Raw genomic sequence first — 15,147 nt, 5'->3', positions numbered from 1 at the left:
GTTCCATTCTGGTCAAACAGAGTCAGGGTGCTGATGTTGAGCGTGTTGGCTCAAAGTGTGGTCCAGGGACCCTCATGGTTCCTTGAGGGGGTTCCAAATGGCCCCTTACGGGTGTGTAACTCTGAGAGTGTACAAATGGTTCCATTTGTACACTCTCAGAGTTGTTGGGGTCCTTGAAATTAAAAAGTTTGAGAACCACTGTGCTATACTAAATGGAACAGAGCCTTCATCAGTATCATTGTGAAGGAAGTAAGGAAGAGGCCCAATTCCCTTCCAATATGGCTGCTATACATAGAGCCTATTGAGTACAGAAGTCCTGACGTCACTCGTTCATCCCCTGGTTCCTAAAGTCATTTCTCTATGGAGAATAACATTGGGTCATCTTGGAATCGTCTCATATAAGAATAGTGGTCCAAAAATAAACAAACTGTCCCGGCGATATTGTCAGGGAGGAGGTTCTGTATCGTTTATGATAGTCAGTCACTTATATTCAGTCACTTATATTTGATACAGTCTGTTTCTGGCGAAAATTTAACTAATTCGGCGGAAGTAACATTATCGTTTTCTCACCGTCAGTTGATGCTTCATATCCATAAGAGTCAAACCGCCGGGGTCATTTGTTTATTTTTGGAACACAGTTCTTATTTGACGTGATATTAAAGACGTCTATGGGGATTCAGAACGGGGATGGAAAACCGCGAACCAGGTAGGATGTGTAAATTACGTCAGACTTCGGTGCTCTATTGTACTTGGCAATTACCCCAGCAACAACTAAAGTGGTCACATTTGTTATGTATTAATAATCACACAGACATCGATAAAAAAAAGCTTTTTATCGACACAGTAACGGTGGAGGTCTCTCCCGGTGAAGTATATGTGTGCTAGTGCTCTATAGCTTGCAGGCCTTAGCACTGATAACAGTGTATCAGCCTTCAGTCTGATATCAGTGTTTATCACTCCCTTCAAAAGGGCCAAATAAATGCTACTGTAGCTACTGTATGTAATAATACCGTTTATTACACAGCTTTGTTGAATGCTCGATTCTGATTGGTCCGTCAAAGCATTCTTCTGCAGTGTGTTATTTCTGAATAACAGACTGTCTCTGTTTCCATTGCTATAGAAGCTGAAACGTGCGAGCAATTTTTGAATCGATATTCGATTATTATTGGACAATAAACCCCAACAGGACTGACGCAAGGCTTCAGTTTTTTCCCCCCTCTACCGATAATGACCGTCTCACTGTGTTATGCCCTACATATTACATGTCTTTTGTTGTGCGTGTAAGTGTAGTTCTGTATGGAATACACATTGTCTTGATGTCATTATAGATAATCAGAGCCTAAAGCGTGAAGATAACTCTGGCTAATGGACTATTCTGTGTTCCATATACCACATCTCTCTGTATAGAGGATCATATAGTAATAAAGAAGATTACCTTTATTAATCCCCGAGGGGGAGTTCTTTTTTTTTCTTTCAACTTTACACACGCACGTGCACACGCACACATTATGAGCTTGTATACATGCCAATTTCTCAGTGTCTTAAAACATATTGTTTATTATTTATTAAATACTTTTGATTTTTTTATTTTTATTGATGAAAAGTAGTTTTTAACTGTTGAGATTGTTTTTTTCTTTTAAATCTTTTGAAATTATATATACATATTTTTTTAATGTAGGAATAAAAAAATGGGGATATTTATTCACGACCCAGAAAAATGGGTCCGCGACCCACACATGGGTGTTTTGGAAAAATGGAAATAACATGTGTAGAGGTGTATACGGTGGAGTTTATGGGCTGCCACATAAAGGCACCTGGGAGCCGTTAGGGGGTTCGCTGCCTTGCTCACGGGCACTTCTGCATTACCCAGGCAGGAGGTGAACTGGCACCTCTCCATCTACCAGTCCACACACCCACATGCTGTTTGTTGTCTGTGCTGGACTTGAACCGATCGCCCTCCAGCAGTGGTGTAAAGTAACTAAGTACATTTACTCAAATACTGTACTTATAACATTTTTGGGTATTTTTTACTTTACTGGAGTATTTCCAATTTTCTGTACTTTTACTTCTACTCCACTACATCTCAGAGGCAATTATTATACTTTTACTCCACTACAATTATTTTAAAACTTTAGGTACTAGATACTTTGTAGATTTTGATTATTATTACAAAACATCCATTACCCACTTCAGCCCTATATACATTTCGGCCGTTTGAAAATCTTAAGATCTGCTATTTTCAAAAGATTTTTATACATTTGAAAACTTGTGAAATGGGACATTCTGCATAATGAGTACTTAATTTCTACTTTTGGTACTTTAAGTACATTTTTATATCAATACCTTTGTAAATTCTGAATTCCGGCCTTTCACTCGTAACAGACTATTTCTACATTGCAGTATTGATACTTTTACTGAAGTAAAACATGTGAGTAGTTTTTTTTCCCACCACTGCCCTCATGTCTCCAAGTCCCTACAGACTGAGCATCTGCCTCCCCTGAGAACAGAGGGAATAGCAGTATATATAGCTTTGACAGTGGAACATGTTGTACCTGTATACTGTAAATGTGGATCTAACAAACCTTCAATTAAAATGCCTTGCTCTCGTTTCCTTTTTGTCTCTCTGTGTCTCTCTCTCTCTCTCTTTCTCTCTCTCTCTCTTCGTCCTTCTTGTGGGGGTTTTAAAGGGAAGTTTTGGTCCACCAGGCCTGAAAGGAGACCCAGGACCAGAGGTGAGTGTCACACCACTGTCAGTAGGCTCTATGCACATGAGCCATATTGTGAAGACATTCACAAGTGTTACCAATGATACTAATGAAGGCTCTGTTCCATTCTGGTCAAACAGAGTCAGGGTGCTGATATTGTGCATGTTGGCTCACTGGAAACACTGTGCTACACCAAATTTGGGTCCAGGGACCCTCATGGTTCCTTAAGGGGTTTCCAAATGGCCCCTTACGAGTGTGTAACTCTGAGAGTGTACAAATGGACCCGTAGTATCATTGGTAACACCTGTGAATGTCTTCACAATATGGCTGTTGTGCATAGAGCCTGTTGGGTCGCATCGTTATCGCATTTGTGCAAATCTTTGAATATAAAGTACATATGTATATGTTATAAAGCGAACATTTTTAACTCCGATCTGTGCTTCTGGGGGGTCTCTGGAACAACACATTTTGAGATGGGGGTCCATGGCCAAATACTGTATATATAATTTTGGGGGTCCTTGACATGGAAAAGTTGGAGCACCACTGATATACAGTAGCAGCGTACTGTTAGGATTTAGAAAACATTTTTAGATATGTACTTGGACACGGACTCCCATCTCAAAATGTTTTGTTCCAAATATATATATACAGTATTCAAAGATTTCCACACAATTTCAAAAATAGCAGATCTTCAAGCTCATAGCGCGGCACTCTGTTGCTGAAAACAGTTTAATCACACGTTCCATGGCAGTATGCAGGAAAGCACCTCTGCATGAGGACTTTAATCATTGAGAGACAATGATGCTTTTAACCCATTAAGACCTGGAACTGTGTCATTTTTAGATTTGAGCTAAAAAGCATTATTTTACACTTTGGGCTATTCAAAAATAGCAGATATACAAGCTCATAGCGCGGCACCGAGTGCCGCGCTATGAGCTTGTAGATCTGCTATTTTTGAAAATTTGTGAAAATGTGTGCAAATCTTTGAATATATATATTTTTAAAGCAAACATTTTTAACTCAAATCTTTGCTTCTGGGGGGTCCCTGGAACAACATATTTTGATGGGGGTCCGCGGCCAAATACATATAATTTTGGGGGTCCTTGACATGAAAAAGATTGAGCAACACTGATATAGAAACATACGTTTTTCAGAAAACTGTTGAGATTTAGGAGACATAGAATCGGCTTCAGGTCTCAAGATGCTTTTAAACAATTTATCCTGAGCTAACACTGCACGGTGACATATTTTGGCATGAATGCGTTATCGCTGATTAATAAGCATGTAGCAGCAACAGGGTCAGTAACGTAGCCAATTAAGACTACTAATTAAGGAGTCAATTGGAAGTCAGTCAGCGTACCTGGCTGGGCAACAACACTGAAAGCTTCTGCACCGCGACTACTAAACAACAAGAATAAATAAAACCAAAGTATTGGATCTCTTCTTTTTTTTCTCTCTCTCTCTTTCACAGGGGAAGGAAGGACCACCTGGCACCATTGGGCTCCCAGGACTCCCTGGAGAACCGGTAAGAATAGACACAACTTTAGCTTTCAGCTGCGTGTCAAACCTTGCTTCCACTCATTGCTTTATCTGCCACCTTGCTGGTTCCCGTATTCCCCAACGGCGCCTGCCAGACCCAAAGAGAGGAGACGAATTAATGCGTCGCGACGGCAACTATCGATTGATTTCTTTGTGATTATTCTATTGACTTTCGATTCATCGAATAATCAAGAAGCAATGTTTTGTTTAATTTATTTGTTATGTTTTAACTCATTCAGTGCCAATTAAATAAAAAAATATGTGCGTACTGTGCTAGCGAAATACAATTAAAAAAACAAGTACACAGGATCCGAGATACAGCCTTTTTAAGTAATAAGATAACCAAGAAGTGAATGGAGCAGCAAATCTTCGGATCATGATATCTTGAGTTCTGAACCCCCAAAAAAAATGTAAGTTATACGTTTTTTCAAAAACACGTCAAACACATCATTGGGCACGTTGCGCCATAGCGGAAAAACACGTCAAACACATCAATGGCACTGAATGAGTTAATATCAACGCATCGATTAGCGTTATTTGATATGTGATCTGAGCTACAAGCTCACATCCTCACAACTTGTTAATATTGAGCTTGTTAATTTGTATGTTCACAATTTGAACATTTTGGGGGAAATTTTCACGCATTATGACATGCCTAAAATAGGGATCGATTATTAATCGATAATCTTATTAAATCACAGATCATTGTTTTATATTCGATTAAATCGTAAGGATCACAGCCCTAGCATACATACGGTATTCTATCAGGGTGAGGGAAAACTTCCAAAAATACCCCCAAAATTCTCGACAGACGATCGGTAATCAAATTTAGGAATTAATTAGTGGAAAGAGGCAAATCTGATCCCTTTATGTGAGGGAACAGAGGCAGAGGCCCCAATCTGTTCTCGGCACCTGCTGCAGTAATGAGCATCTGTCTTTATCCCATTGAAACCGGGAATGTGACATTTTTAGATTTTAGCGGTTGGCTATTCAAAAATTAGCAGATATACAAGCTCGTAGATATGCACATTTTTAGCACTGTTTCCGCATTAAATCCGGGGAACGCATCTGTGTCATTTTAGATTTCTTTGGCTATTCAAAAATAGCAGATCTACAAGCTCATAGCGCGGCACTCGGTGTCGCGCTATGAGCTTGTAGATCTGCTATTTTTGAAAAATCTTAAAAATGTGTGCAAACCTTTGCATATACATATACATTTTAAACCGAACATTTTCAAGATTTTTCAAAAACAGCAGATCTACAAACTCACAGCGCGGCACCGAGTGCTATCTGCTATTTTTGAAAAATCTTGAAAATGTGTGCAAATCTTTGAATGCATATATTTTTGAAAGCGAACATTTGTAACTCAAATCTTGGCTTCTGGGGGGGGGGGGGGTCCCACATTGTTGAGATGGGGGTCCGCGGCCAAACACATATCTAAAAATGTTTTCTAAATGCTAACAGTGTGTTTGTACAGCTTAGTACATCTGCTATTTTTTAAACTTTTTTTGAAAAGCCTTGAAAGAACTAGTGGGTTTAGAGGGAGTTTTGTGGAATCGGACATTTTTGAGGTCTTAATGGGTTATTCAAAAAGCAAGGGAGGGAAAAAGAGGAGCGTTTCATAAATCCTTGGCGTAGGGAAACGATGTTGGAACAGGACGGGCCGTTGAAGCGGCCAGGAGAAGGACGAGGAGGAGGAGGAGGAGGAGGAGGAGATAAATGTGTGGTGAGGAGAGGATGAAGGTGCATGGTGATATAGATGTCTCTTGTTTTCCTCCACTGTTTAACAGGGCTCACCATCTGAACCAGGGGGAACCGGGAGAGACGGGCCGAAAGGAGAGAAGGTTGGTACCGTAGACCATTGGTTCTCAAAGTGGGGTCCGGGGACCCCTAGGGGTACTTGAGGGGGTTCCAGGGGGTCCCCAGCTAAATGATAGATTAGCCACCAAATGGACCCTTATGGGTCTGTAACTCTGAGAGTGTACAAATGGAACCAAATGGACCCTAACGGGTCCATTTGGTTCCATTTGTACACTCTCAGAGTTATATTGACATAGATTTTACAATATAAATTGGGGTCCAAGTGATAGAAATACCATTAAATGGGGGTCTGTAGCCCTAATGCATGTCAAACTGGGGGGTCCTTGAAATTAAAATGGTTGAGAATCACTGCTAGAGCCGTAAAAATCTTCTCTTATTGGGGTCCCTGGCATATCTTTTGAAATGTGGGTCCACGGGCTAAGAAGTGTCAATTTTGGGGGTCCTTGACATGAAAAAGTTTGAGAACCACTGCTGTAGACTATAGACTTCAAAATGTTCTCACCTCAGAGGTCGGGGGGGGGAATAAAAAAGGAAAAACATGGTCGCTGTCGGGTGGAAACCTCGCATGTCCAAAACAAAAAAAAGAACCTGTGTTCAGATCTAATGTAGTTATCATGTACTCATGTAAGCTCTTAACACATTGGGTGCCAGCATTTTTTCATAACAACTTACCGTGGGTGCCAGCATTCTCCCCATTGACTGCGCTGTTTAAAGCTCTAGACTTCACGGCGAGCAAATCCACGTAAAAAAAAGCATCCATTCATGTAGCGCGAGGACCCTGGCTACATCCTGGAACGATAACATTTCACTCACGAGTTACAACGGGGGGGGGGGTCGCGCATGACCGGTTTTCCCCACCGGAAACAGATTCGGAGATATAGGCGTTTTAAAGAAGGAAATAGACAGGAAGCGGATGGGAGCCATGTTTTTGTTTCCGGTGATCCATTTGGTCTATCCTTCTCAGGATCACAATGGGTACTCCCAGAGCTGCTCCAGCCCCGCCTGTGTGGAAAAAACGAAAAAAACAACAAAACCGAATACCCTTCGGTTTTGGCACCCCATGTGTTAATACTTGACATTGGTTAAATATTTGATGTTGCAAAAATGTTCACTAACGGCAAAAAATAGCAGATCTAAAAACTCACAATGCGTCGTAACACAACGTGTTGTGAGCTTGCTGATCGGCTACTTCCGCTTCTTTTGCACCACACTACTCTTGTACAGTACATCGAAATAGGGCATTCATTTACGAGAAAAGAAAACAAAAAAAAAACGTTAGAAACACGGAGATACAAGGTCTCCGCCCGACAGCAACGATATGAAGCCGTGCTTGTTTCACAAGACAGGTTTTGTGAAGATATTCAGGATTACTAACCCAGCTGTGCTGGGTTTTCAATCACGCCACAACTTTACGTTGTCATGGTTTGACGTCTCTCTCTCTCTCTCTCGACTCACTCTGTTATTTATACACAAATTAGTTTGTGCAGCAGGACTTCCCGCAAAAAAATCTGTGCCAGTGGAAAGCAACGTTAACCCATTTAATCCGGGAAACGCATCTGTACTCATTTTAGATTTGAGCGATGACCGTTATTTTATGCTTCGGGGCTATTCAAAAATAGCAGATCTACAAGCTCGTATCGCGGCACCGAGTGCCGCGCTACGAGCTTGTAGATCTGCTATTTTTGAATGAAATGAAACGTTTCGTGCAAGTCTTTGAATACATATATATTTTTTAAACATTTTTAACTCAAATCTTTGCTTCTGGGGGTCCCTGGAACAACGTATTTTACAAATGTTCGCTGTAAAAAATATGTATTCATATTGCACAAATGTTCACGATTTTTCAAAAAATAGCAGATCTACAAGCTCATAGTTCCATGGACCCCCAGAATTTGAAATGTGTGCAAAATCTTTGAATATATTTTTGTTTTTTAAAGCAAACATTTGTAACTCAAATCTTTGCTTTAAAAATATATTATATATTTTTTATTTCTTTTTGCAAATTTTGTGCAAATCTTTGATATTTGCACAAATTTGCATTTTTTTTTAGAAAATGCAGATCTACAAGCTCATAGCGCGGCACTCGGTGCCGCGCTATGAGCTTGTAGATCTGCTATTTTTGAATAGCCCCAAAGACAACTTAGAAATGACACCGATGCGTGTCCCGGATGGAATGGGTTAAGTGGAGTTGCTTGTTTGATAGGGTTCTGGCACCTGTCATAATATAGGGATTATTATTCAAGCTGCCCCACCCACCAGAGTTCCCCCCCCCCCCACCCCGCTCTGCTCCCCCCGGGTAGAGAAATACACTTAAAAGTACAGCATCATCCCTCATCCACGTTCCCCCCATTCTACTTTGTCATCTCTGTTATCGTTACTCACGTTCTGATCAAAGAGACAGTTAGCGCTTCCACGGCGGAGTCATTGTCAAAATGAGAAATAAATAAAATACCATCAAACGAAATTGAAATAAAAAAAAAAGAAAAATGACGAGCAAGTACATTACGAGGAAGTCGGAGTTCTGTCTTCTGTTGGTGAGAAAGATAATTTTGTGGAAGTCATTTTGAGTTTATTAAAATGTTCCAATTTCAGTCAGTGCCAAAAAAGATTGTAACTTACGCTAGAAGACAAAGAGGTAATGCTGAGACGGAGGAGGTAAGGCTGACAAGCTGGGCGTGTAATGGAAATCAGGACTTGTGGCTGACTTGACTGCTTTAAAGGAGTAGTTCACCCAAACAATTTAGCAAAAATTAAGAGCTCTTAAGCCAATAATTGTGTGTAATTGATAGAACTTTTTTTGGGTGAACCACTTCTTTAAGACTGAACTTCACTTGAGACCTGAAACTCGGATCAGCTTTGATCTGTTAAAACTGTGGAAATAGTTTTTTCAAAGAATAATACAACTGTAAAAACGATCACACTTGTTTGTTTGACGTAATCTTGGTACTTGGCTGGCCACTGCCAAACTGTCCTTGATATTCAATTAGGACAGTCGTTCTCAACCTGTGGTCCTTGAGGGGGTTCCAGGTGGTCCCCAGCTAAATGATGGAAAGTTGGTAGCCAAATGGACCCTTATAGATCGTTAACTCTTGAGAGTGTAAAATGAACCCAATTTGGTTTCATTTTATACTCATTTTACACAACGCCTCACGTGTTTTGTAAGCTTGTAGATCTGCTATTTCTTGGAAAATATCTGATTATGCTAAAAAAGAATTGCGATTAGGAGATGATGTAATAATTGTGACAGGCATACACGGCATTCCCAGGTTTGCTGGGGAAAGGACACCTCTAATCTGGCATTCTGTCAGAGAGAGACACCCAGGAGCTATATAGCCTCTAGGCCACAGCTGTCTGTCTGACTGACTGTCTGTCTGTCTGTCTGTCTGTCTGTCTGTCTACAGGGCGATTCTGGGGGTGTGACGGGCCCCCCGGGCCTACCTGGACTTAAGGGCGAGCCTGGAGAGTCTGGACCTGGAATTCTGGTGGGTACTACATAGATAGAGAGGTTACAGAAGCATCTTCACCTGACCTTGTTGGCTTCTGCCCCGAAGCTCCGGGCTACACAGCTGTTACTGTATCCAAGAAAGTATATTGGTCAAGACATAGGCTACTGTTTGGATAGGAACACACATTTTTCAAAGGGGGCCATTTTTAAAAAATATATAAAAATATGTTAGGACCGACTGCATCTGCTGTCCCACTGTACTTTTGGACCATAACAAAGGTCACATTATACAAATGCATCGCATTGCAACAATTTTATTTAACTACAGTGCATTGTCAATGGTGTTTTGTTGGCAGTGTAACCAGATGTAAGCCACTCATCTGTGCTGTGAACAAAACCAAAAAGAATTGAGCCTTTTACAGCCTTTTTTTCACATGCATGCATGCATTGCTATTAGGGCTGTGAATCTTCTGCTATCTCATGATTTGATTCCGATTCTGGGGGTCACGATTACAAATTCTTTCATAACAAACGATTCTTGATTCATATCGACTTTTTCCCCCCAGATTCAGCCATTTTTTCCCCCATTTTTTTTTCCAAAAATGTTTGAATGACATCATAGCCAAATAAATGTCACCAGGTGTGAAAAGGACTCTACAATTAAAAAGAATATATATACAAACAATAATTAAACACAAATAAAAATGGTCTGTCTCACAAGGAACAAGCTGTTAGGATTCCTTACAAATTCTACTGGGAATTAACCTATCTGCCCGGGTTAATTTCAAAGCCCTCTGAAACTTCAGTGAATGAATTTCACATGACTATTACTGGCGGGCCATAAATAATCTGGTGCTACGATGCACCCCTGGGCCCGACTTTGGACATATCTGCTGCACACACACACACACACACACACACACACACACACACACACACACACACACACACACACACACAGACACACACAGGCACACACACACACACGCATGCGCGCGCGCACATACATCACACACTAAATTCAGCGTGGACACACGGCGCATAGATCATGTGTAAACAGCTGGGACGGCAGCAGACATGCTGAACGCGGGACCACCTCCCACCAGCTGCCATGGCTGCCAGGACATTATGGAGATGCAATACCATTAACTCATCCACCATTGGATAACCTCAGCTCTGGGTAATCACCTATCCGTTCCCATTCTGGGTCTCATAGCTGTTGAGGCACTCTCTCTTTTATGGAGCAGGCTCTGCAAATCGTCGCTGTCAGCCGGAAATCTTGTATCTCCGTATTTCATTTTTTTCCCCGTAAATGAATGCCCTATACTCACAACACCATTGTGAGCTTGTAGATCTGCTATTTTCACTTCTTACGAAACATTTTGAAGGTGACAATGGTCTGTGGGTTTTATAAATATTGAACCAATGAAACGTATTAAATGAAAAAAAGTATGACAAAATACGTATTTTCGGGAATTTCTTTTGTGTTTTTTTCCCACATTAAGCCAACAATTCGATAACCTGGTGGCTGGTCAGTCTCCTACCGGATAGACTCCGCAAGTCATCGCCGGTCATCAATTTATTGGCTCTGGAATGTGACAAAAGCAATTTGTTTTTAATTTCCTGAAAAGTGCCGTTTTTTGGACATACAAGGTTTCCTCCCAACAGCGGACGATATAGAAGCGTTCATTTATTACGGACAAACACCACAGCTTGTGCAACCCAAGGCCTCGGTCTTGGTTTGACAACCCCCGCATTCCCCACCATTCAATCACAAATAAGTACTCTACCCTGGCATCGGACAATCATGTTTGTTTGTATTCGGAAGCGCTAAACTGCACATTAAGCGTGACAGCAGACCTACTCATCATCACGTTGCAGATAATGTGCTCAGTTGCGCGGAGTAACAAGGGAAAGGTCGCATTCAGGCAGAATGTTTAAACCTTTTTAATGTGCTTCTGCTCGGTGAGAAAATGAGAGTTAGATGAGGACAGAAGGGCAGCGTGTGCGCGCGTGTGTGTGCGTGGGTGTGTGTTTCAGATAGGCCACTAAGCACTCAGGGTAGTGGGTACATAGTTAGACGGAATAGTTAGAATCAAGAAAATTCCTCAGATAATGGATTGTTATTTTTCATATTATTATTTAACAAGACAAATCTTCTCTTATGGGGGCTGTCCCTTCCCTGGCATAATCTCTTTTTAGATGGCGGTCCGCGGCCAAATATAATATAATTTTTGGGGTCCTTAACACATTCACTGCCAGGGTTTGGTTTTTTTTAAAGATATTTTTTGGTCTTTTTCTGCCTTTATTTGAGAGGAAAGTAGGCTGACAGGCAATGGGGAGAGAGATTGGGGTGCCAGGGGCTTTCTAATGCTGGCAGATAGCTTCTGCCAGAATTTTTAAGCATTATGATTTTTTTTTCAAGAACCACAGAATATGTATCTCCAGTATGATCGATCCCCTGATGGTTGCTAATCACGGAGGAAATAATAATAAAAAAATGTCATTGTGACATCCCGTTCTCTTGTTATACCCAGTTGGAAATAGCATGTTTTGCCAAAAATATATAGTAAAAAAATAAAGTACACAGGAGCCAAGATACAGGATTTAAATAATAAGTGAATGGAGCAGTAAATATTCGGATCACGTTATCTTGGGTTCTGGATGTTTTTTTTCTTCTTTTTTTTAATCACGGACACCGTGATTGGCAGATAACGGTTGGATTTGAATTCACAGATATAACGGTGAATGGCAGGTTATATGGTAATGTGTTAACATGAGAAAGTTTGAAGAACCACTGCAGTGTACTGAGTCATATGAACACAGAGGAGCAGCTACAGAGAGCCCGGCGCAAATGGCTTCCTTCTCTTCAGGCGTCTTTAATGATTCAACCATCTGTTTTTTTTTAATGTCCATTATTTACCAGCAGTCTCTCTCTCTTCCAAAACACCTTCAAAGGTTTCAGGTTTTCTTGTCATCAGAGAACCAATTTACACTGTCGTTCATAGGAGCGATCCAGATACAGTCTATTGTCTGAATTCATTTCAAAGACACGAAAGCGTGGACAGATCATATCTTCAAAATTATGCCTTGATTTTTTTTTCCTAACCTGTGTTGTATTTTCTGTCAGGGAGAATGAGTAACATCCTTTATATTTATTTATTTACCAAACTTGGAAAAACTGCTGCCGTAGGTCGAACCTCAACTTCCGAACGGCTAATTTACATTGTGCAATGTAGGACTTGTAACGCTAATACATGCTGACCACAGAAATCAATGTCCCCTCTTGAAAGTGAACGGTAAATAATGCTTACAAGTATCCCCCTCAATCCCAATCAGGGGTCTTTTTTTCTTTTTTTTTTGTGTGGCATAGCATTATTGTTCTGTCTTTCTACATGGAAAGTATTGAAGATGTCGTGCTTAAAAGTATTGAACACAGCGCCCATACAGCATGTGCAATGCGGTATTCAGACCGCACAGTGGACTGTAGTTCATACACATTCAATATATTCCAATTTAACCCATTAAGACCGGGAGTGCATCTGTGTCATTCTAAGATGTCTTTGGCTATTCAAAAATAGCAGATATACAAGTAGATCTGCTATTTTAGAAAAATCTTGCAAATCTGTGCAAATCTTTGAATATATATATACAGTATATTTTTAAAGCGAACATTTGTAACTCAGATCTTTGCTTCTGAGGGGGTCCCTGGAACAAAATATTTTGAGATGCGGGTCCATGGCCAAATACATATAATTTTGGGGGTCATTGACATGAAAAAGTTTGTGAACCACTGATATTATAGCAACATGTTTTTTTTTTTAAACTGTTAGGATTATTAGAAGACACTTGTAGAATCCCCAGAAGCAAAGATTTGAGTTACATTAATATTATACAAATGTTATGTCGCTTTATAAAATATATATATATACAAAAATGTTCATGATTTTTCAAAAATAGCAGATCTACAAGCTCATAGCGCGGCACTCGGTGCCGCGCTATGAGCTTGTATATCTGCTATTTTTTGAACGTATGACACAGATGTGTTCCCGGTCTTAATGGGTTAAATTCCTGCACCGGGTGGAAAAAGTCTCAAAGTGAATAGCTGATGTATGGGGCGTACGTGCCTGCATTGTGGTGATGATTTCTTCCCGCTGTTTTTTCGCAGGCCGATGGGGGGCTGTCCGTCCCCAGAGGATCGCGTGGGCCTAAGGTAGGATCCCCTACAGTGATGGAAATGAGCCAATGCAAACCGACCACAAAAAAAAAGTCTGCCACTAACTGCATATTATAAGTTTTTACGGGCAGAATGGTAATGCGGTGGAACTGCACGAATCCTCCTGCAAAACTTTCTCCGCGTCTATCGGAGGGGCTTGGTTTATACTTTTGTCGTGTGCCGATGTCGCCAGAACGGGCCGAAAATAGCCGATCTACAAGCTCTCACAGCGCGCCGCGGTTGTGAGCTTGTACATCGGCGATATTCGAAGCCCGACACTGCCGCACTACCATAGAAATTAGGGTTAAAAGTGCCATGATAATAACCAATAGACGCATGTGGTTAATGAGGTTTCGAATATGTTAATTGGCGCAGCGGCGCCGCCCTGACTAATGCCATGTCACATTTGAATAAATACATCATTCAGAATTGACGGGCGAAAGTTCAAATCGTGCGTTAGCAGCATGTCGTTAGCGAGCTACAGTATAATAACGTTGTAAAAAGTAAGATGAAGTCGAGTTGAAATTGAGTTCAGGCATAGTTTCGTTCGCTGGCTGTTACGACTACTTCAGCCCAGTTGGAGTCCAGCAGAGAAAGAAAATGATGATATGGTGACAGCGTGGAGCAATGTCAACGAAACAGCTGAGTTGTGCATGAAAGGTTTTTGCCATTATCATTGCTTTTGGAGCAATCAAAAATCGCAAACTAAGTCACTTGGCTGAGGTGCAATCTGAAAACGTGTTTTCATTTCAAAGTGTCATTTTAAGATTTCTTTGGGGCTATTCAAAAATAGCAGATATACAGTACAAGCTGGTGCCGCGCTACGAGCTTGTAGATCTGCTATTTTTGAAAAATCGTGAAAAAGTTTGTGCAAATCTTTGAATGTATATTTTTTAAAGCGAACATTTGTAAAATATGTTGTTCCAGGGCCCAGACGCAAAGATTTGAGTTACGAATGTTCGCTTTTAAAAAGATATATTCAAAGATTTGCACAGATGTTGATTTTTCCAAAACATTTCAGATCTACCAGCTCATACTCTGTGCACGTTCGCTACCCCCCCCCCCCCCCCCCCTCTCTCTCTCTCTCTCTCGCTCTCTCACGCACCCCTAACTCTAACCTCTAAATGTCTAATCCTAACTTGTTAAAACAACAACAAACAATTATAAAAACAACAATTCATCTTGTGTGAACAAGGAGATTTGTCCTCGCAATGTCTATTTCTGAAATTCTTCTATACTTTTGTCCCTCAAAAGTATAGCATACAAGTGTACACACACACACACAGTCACACATACACACACACACACACACACACACACACACACACACACACACACACACACACACACACACACACACACACACACACACACACACACACACACACACACACACACACGTATATATTTATGGGAGCTAC

At 40.8% G+C, this 15,147-nt stretch overlaps 1 protein-coding gene across 3 annotated transcripts in view; it reads left to right on the top strand.

Annotated features, from left to right (window-relative positions):
• LOC311059097 (uncharacterized protein) overlaps nt 1-15,147 on the top strand; it is a 248,307-nt gene that overhangs the window by 174,007 nt on the left and 59,153 nt on the right. For all 3 annotated transcript variants that reach the window (XM_084076729.1, XM_084076728.1, XM_084076730.1), the window contains 5 exons: nt 2,688-2,732; nt 4,177-4,230; nt 6,035-6,088; nt 9,467-9,547; nt 13,679-13,723. In XM_084076729.1, coding sequence (XP_083932855.1) covers nt 2,688-2,732; nt 4,177-4,230; nt 6,035-6,088; nt 9,467-9,547; nt 13,679-13,723 — 279 coding nt within the window. The remainder of the gene's footprint in view (nt 1-2,687; nt 2,733-4,176; nt 4,231-6,034; nt 6,089-9,466; nt 9,548-13,678; nt 13,724-15,147) is intronic.

The sequence above is a fragment of the Gymnoscopelus microlampas genome, assembly GCF_963454915.1.
Source record: "Gymnoscopelus microlampas genome assembly, chromosome: 13".
Taxonomy (NCBI): Eukaryota; Metazoa; Chordata; class Actinopteri; order Myctophiformes; family Myctophidae; genus Gymnoscopelus; species Gymnoscopelus microlampas.
This window is presented reverse-complemented; position numbering and strand designations above follow the sequence as displayed.